The sequence below is a fragment of the Cyprinodon variegatus genome, unplaced genomic scaffold (assembly GCF_000732505.1).
Source record: "Cyprinodon variegatus isolate N-32 unplaced genomic scaffold, C_variegatus-1.0 Scaffold1260, whole genome shotgun sequence".
NCBI lineage: Eukaryota > Metazoa > Chordata > Actinopteri > Cyprinodontiformes > Cyprinodontidae > Cyprinodon > Cyprinodon variegatus.
This window is the reverse complement of record NW_015151713.1, coordinates 87163-93163: the sequence shown is the minus strand read 5'-3', so window position 1 is coordinate 93163 and position 6001 is coordinate 87163. Positions and strand designations below refer to the sequence as shown.

The 6001-nt window shown below is 50.2% G+C and overlaps 1 protein-coding gene across 1 annotated transcript in view; it reads left to right on the top strand.

The window, feature by feature from the left end:
* The first annotated feature begins 1246 nt into the window (after positions 1 to 1246).
* The window catches only part of LOC107102478 (bcl-2-like protein 1), a 26886-nt gene continuing 22131 nt past the window's right edge, over positions 1247 to 6001 (top strand). Inside the window, 2 exon segments of the mRNA XM_015401802.1 lie at positions 1247 to 1396; positions 3927 to 4623. Coding sequence (XP_015257288.1) covers positions 4087 to 4623 — 537 coding nt within the window. The 5' untranslated portion in view covers positions 1247 to 1396; positions 3927 to 4086.

The window sequence follows — 6001 nt, the reverse complement described above, 5'->3', positions numbered from 1 at the left end:
CCCCCCCCCTGCTGTTTATTTCCCTGTAACACAGCAGCAGCAATACTCTACAGCAGAGGTCTTCAACAGGGGGTCCGCGACCCCTAGGGGGTCCATGGAGGTACTGCAGGGGGTCGTGAAACTTTTAGTTGATTAGTCTTTTTTATATTCCCTCCTGCAATTTTCTCCACTAATTGAAATGTCTTTAAATCCACATTAACATGAATCCAATAGACTGTAGTAAACAGATAGATGGAGGCAGAAGATGTCTTTCAGTCATCAATGCTCACATTCAGAGACACACATCAAGCTGGGCACCGTTTCATTCACAACACCTGTCCCATCAACCAGGAATCAGAAATACTTTAATAATCCCAGGGAGGGATTACTTTAGTTACATTACTCCATCTGTAATAGAGTGACTATAGGACCACTTTGGTCTCTACAGTTGTATTTTCAAAACATTTACATTTTTCATATATTAACAAATTGACAACAAAAACACTGTGGCTAATAGGGCTGGGTAAAAAAATCTAATCGATTTTAAATCGATTCCTTTACATTTTTGCAAACTTGATGTCTAGAGAATGAGATCGATTCATTTTATAGTGACCCGCGAGACGTTCACATTCAACTAAGCAGGAAAGATGCACTAAAGGTGAGTTCAGACAGCTGCAAATAAAGCCAATAGGCTGACTGCAGACATTAAGGAATGGAGGCTGAGCAGCAAACACCCTGCAGTTACAGACAGAGCTGCACATACGGTTTGTTCAGCGGAGATAATGCAGCTCCTGCATGTCTGCTGTGTCACGTCTGCTTGCTCGTGTGAGGCTTCACTTTTTCACTTTTCACAAACAAATCTGCACTTTTGAGGCAGTTTTAACATCTAATGTTTAAACTGTCTGATTTACAAGTTTGCACTTTGTGTTTAATGTGACAGGAAAAAACAAATATATGAGTATTTTGAAACACGGTTAAACCACTTTCATTATTGTAAAAACAGATTGAATCGAAATTAATCGATTTAGAATTATTTTCCCTGGCGAAAATATCCGGTCCTACTGGTTAATGATGCTAATCCATATAATAACAATAAAGAGGATAATTATGGAATTTATCCACTTTTCAGAACTACATTTTGTGTTATTGGGGTAAACAGAAAAGGATGCGTCTCTGCAGGTCCTCTAGGAGTCAGTCTGCATTGGTTATCGCCTGGACACCCTTAGGAAAATGTTCTGGCTCCGCCCCTGCGGTCACGCGCGGTCACGCAGCACGTAGAGCGGTGGGCGGGGCTCCGGGAGCCAGGAATCCTCCTAGCTAGCGAGCAGGCTAACTATGACGGTCCGGGTCTTCAGCGGTCCTACCTGGGTTCGGATAGTTCGCCCAAAGTCATGATTCTGTGGAGAGCACCGCACAGGTAGGACCCCCCCTTCATCCACGCGTGTTATTCTATATCTGTGGGGATTTTCCACAGGGGGAATTCCGTTAGAAGGGAAGTGTTTGCTGTGGGCGGCTTTCCCTGCTAATCAGAGGAGCTGGAGGAAAATAAAAGCTCATTTGGTTAAATTAATGTTGTTTAATGTGAATGTTTGAACGCGTTTCTGTGGGCGGGTCTGTCTAACGGCTTCTTCTTCTTCTGCTCCTCTGTGAGGCTCGCGCTGCTCCGCTGGGAGGATGACAGCCATGTTTCCTGGATCCTGTCCGCCGCTCACCGCAGACTTTAAAGCTTTTACTTTTCATTTCTGCCGTGGATAAAGCTGCGTGTTTCTGCCACGGGGCTGTCTCTGCGTGGCCTAATGTTCACGTGTCGTGATTAAAGCTCCTCGCTGCCTTTGAAGTCAGGATGGCCTTGTGATGCGTTCAGGGACCCCTCCGTTCATCAGACTCTGGGAAACATTTTTTATTCTGGAAAAATCAGTCGTTTTTTTTTTTTTCTCTTTGAACTTTGAGGTTTTCTAACAAACCGGAAGCGATGGACGGCGGCGCGCGCTCACCGCCGTCCTGATTAAATTTATTCGGCTTTTTATCGACCTATTTTAGAATCTATATTCAGTATTATGTTTATTCTGGGTCCACATCGAACCCCGACCACCGACGCTGGGTGCGCTCCTTAGCCATCAGCCGGGGAATGACCCGGCGGAGGTGGAGTCATCTTCAGAGATGAGCCGCCGTGAGCTAACGTGACGTCATGCAGAGATATGAGTGCAAGGCTTTTGGTCATTGATAGGATAACTTTATAGATCTTCGTACCAGAAGAACGGTTCAGCCTGTAGTGGCTCCTCCCCCCTCCCACCTGGATCCTGCGCTGCTCAGCGCCCTATTGCGCAACAGGGGAGGGACCAGGCGGCGGGGGGGGGCTGACAGCTTCTACAGCTTCTACAGTCAGCAGACGCGGTCGGAACCGTCTGAGAGGAGCAGCGAACCAGGAGCGTTTTATTTTCATCCAGCTGTGGTAAGGTTCTGTCCAATCCGGAGGGATTAAGATTACTGATCTGCGGGATTTTAATCTATGATCTAGATCATTGGAGGGGGGGGGGGGCAGAAAGGTTCGGCTGGTTGTGTCAGAGTTAGAGTCCAGGTTTCCTCATAGATGGACATCTGCCCAGATGTGGGACGGTAGAGCTACAGATGTTTTCCTCTGCTGACCCCCCCCCCCCCCTCCACGTGTTGGCAGCTGTGGACCATGTGGCTGCTGTAAACACTCTGCTGGCTGTGGTTGTTCAGGATGAGCTTCATCGCCCAGCAGGAGGACTCTGGTCTTTATTGGACCCGCTGTCTCGGGTGGGAGCGTCTGACCTCACAGAGGGAGGTGTGAGGAGCGTTCGCATGGTTCCCATCCCACGCTCTGATCCCGCTCTGATCCCGTCATTAACGGGCTCCTTATCGGCCCTAAATGTCAGCCCCCGTAAAGGGAATGTCATCTCCCATGATTCCCAGGAGACGCGTCAGGATGGTCGCTGCTCCTGTGTGGCGAGGATCCACTGCACTGATTTATTTATTGTTCCACGCCGTAGTCGTGTCATTCAGCCAAACCATCGGGGGGGAATGTAAAGTACGGTTGCCTCCTCCTACAGCAGGGATTACATCAGAGCTCGTTTCTATATGTTTCAGTAGCAGAGCTTCTGTTTACAGCTTTAATTCCTTTAATTAAGGAAAGAAAACCAAAACATTGTTTTTGTTTCCAGGGTTTGCCATGAAATCCAGAACCCGAGTTCTGAGGGTGATAAAGATCGGATGTTAAAGATCGGATGTTAAAGATCGGATGATAACGATCGGATGATAACGATCGGATGATAACGATCGGATGTGGCGTTCAGGCTTTTGTTCAGACATGAAGCTGAAACCAAACAAAGCAGCAACTCTTTCCGTGGGAGCAGAAATCATCGATCATAGAAACTGATCGGGGATTTCTGTCTTTGTTTCACTTTCTAAATGTGGAACCTTGATCCCAGACGAAGCTGTTTGCTTTTAGCTTCTGCTCAGAACATCTGTTTATAGGAGAGATGCTGCGAGTATCTGATTTATTTCCACAACATCTGGTTTAATAAATATGGGCAGTGGGAGGGGCTAACCTGTCACAACAATCCATTAATCGCATGATTGATGTTACCTGTTTGATAAATTGTGGTTGCCATGGTTTCCGTGGATCGGTGACCCAGACCGACGACACTTTGTTTCCTCGTCGCCATCATTTCTGGTCCAGCAGCGTTGTCATGGTGACGGGCCTGAACCCGTCCCAGAGGCTGCGTGGCGCCGGGCTCGAACCGGAGGTCAGAAGTCGCTGATAAGGATGAGGCGCCTTCCTCGCTCCTCGTTACCATCTGTTGCGTGCGCGGCAGGCCAATCAGAGAGCCGCCCTTTGACCCCACCTGTCCAGACTCAGTTTGGACTACATGGCTGTCCTCATGCCCCCCCCTCGTTGACCTTGTCCTGTTGTTTTCCTGCAGGGCCTGAGCTGTCAGCCTTCGGTTTCACCTCCAAGCGGCGGGCGGCCGGCGGACCATGCTGGTCTAGACAGAGGAACGTCAGGAAGAACCCCCCCCCCTGGAGTGTTTGGGCTCCGCCTGACCAACCAGAGCAAAGACAGAGGAACGCATCACAGCCAGGATGTCTCAGAACAGAGAACTGGTCCTTTTCTACATTAAGTTCAAACTGTCTCAGAGGAACTATCCCGTCAACCACATAATGCTCAACGAGCCGCCCAACGGCACCGGCGCCCAGGGGGCGGAGCAGGACGACGAGCGTACGCCGGAGACGCACGCTAACGGGACTTTTAACGGGACCAGTCCAGGCTCCCCGCGGCGACAGCAGGCGTCCACAGCCGCCATGGAGGCGGTGAAGGCGGCGCTGAGAGACACGGCCTGCGAGTTCGAGCTGCGCTACGCCCGCGCCTTCAACGACCTTCACAGCACGCTGCACATCACGCCGGCCACCGCCTACCAGAGCTTCGAGAACGTGATGAACGAGGTGTTCCGGGACGGCGTCAACTGGGGCCGCATCGTGGGCCTGTTCGCCTTCGGCGGAGCGCTGTGCGTGGAATGCGTGGAGAAGGAGATGAGTCCCCTGGTGGGGCGGATCGTGGAGTGGATGACCGTCTACTTGGATGAGCAGATCGATCCCTGGATCCAGAGCCAAGGAGGATGGGTGAGTCTCAGAAACACCCCGGTTCTGTGGCTTCTGTGGGAAAGTTCTGTTCAGGTTTCCATGATGGTCTGAAGGATGAAGGCTGGAACCCGGTTCTGTGATTATTCAGAACGGCAGCAGATCCTCTGATGATCCGCTGCTCTACTGGAGCGTCCCTAGAACCGCAGGTCAAAGGTCAGACAGGCAGAGACGCTGGGTTCAGTCCAAACGATAAATGTTTTGATCTGTTCAGAGTGAACTGGATCAGCTTCTCGCTGCGTCCAGCGGCGCGGCGTGCATTGGCGCCGTTCTGCTCGCTCTGTTTGTCAGCCAGCTGTGATGCTGCGGTCAGCGTTCCTGAGCGGAGCGTATTGCTGGAGTCAGCACACGGAACCGTCTGGGTTCGGGCCCAGTACAGAGCGGTCAGCAGCTGTTTGAGCCAGGAGCTGATTGATCAGCAGCTGGGCGCTCAGTGGGCTGAGTCCGCGGTGGGGGGGGGGCGAAGGATGGCGTCCAGGCTTCACACACAGTCCTTTGTTTTCTTTGCTCCCTGATCACCTCGGCTGGGTCAGCTGCTTTCTTTGTCCCGTTCATCTGATTTTATGATATAGAGCAGCAGGGGAGGGGCCGTTTATAGTCGGCCTCTGCTGGAGAACGACAGGTCGAAGGTTGTTTCCATGGAAACCAGAGGCAAACCTTAAAGCACAGAGTGCCGCACTCCAAACCGTCTCGGTGTTTGATGCTGAAATAAAAACTCTGCTGACAGGAAACCATTCCACCGCCTCCCCCCAACTGCTGTGAGAACATGATGTTCATGGTCATCATCATCATCATCATCATCATCATCATCATCATCATCATCATGAGTTTAGTGGATCTGGATCCATCTTCCTCATCAGAATGATCTGACTGACCTCTGACCTGTGGTTTTCTGTGACAGTTTGATCAGATTCTGACCCGTCCAGCACGTTCCGTTAGCCATTAGCGATTAGCCATCTGGACCATTAGCTGTCTGTCACAGACGCGGCGTGAAGCCAGATCACATCAGATCAGAGATTCCCAAACTTTTCAGCTTCTGATCCACCAAACGGTTCCAGGGTCGGTTGATGTTGAGTTTCCAAACAGAATCAATGAACCAGAACGTAATAATATTACAAACCGGTTTGGTCCGTTTCTAAATGCTGCTGATATCTGGAAGCACTTTCACACAAATATTTATCCTTTACTTTGGGAATCAGTGGTTTGGAAAGGTCACCCTCTTCCTGCTTCCAACAAACGGGATGCTAATCAGGCTAATGATCACCAAACGGGATGCTAATCAGGCTAATGATTAGCAAGCTGGATGCTAATCAGGCTAATGATTAGCAAACGGCATGCTAATCAGGCTAATGATTAGCAA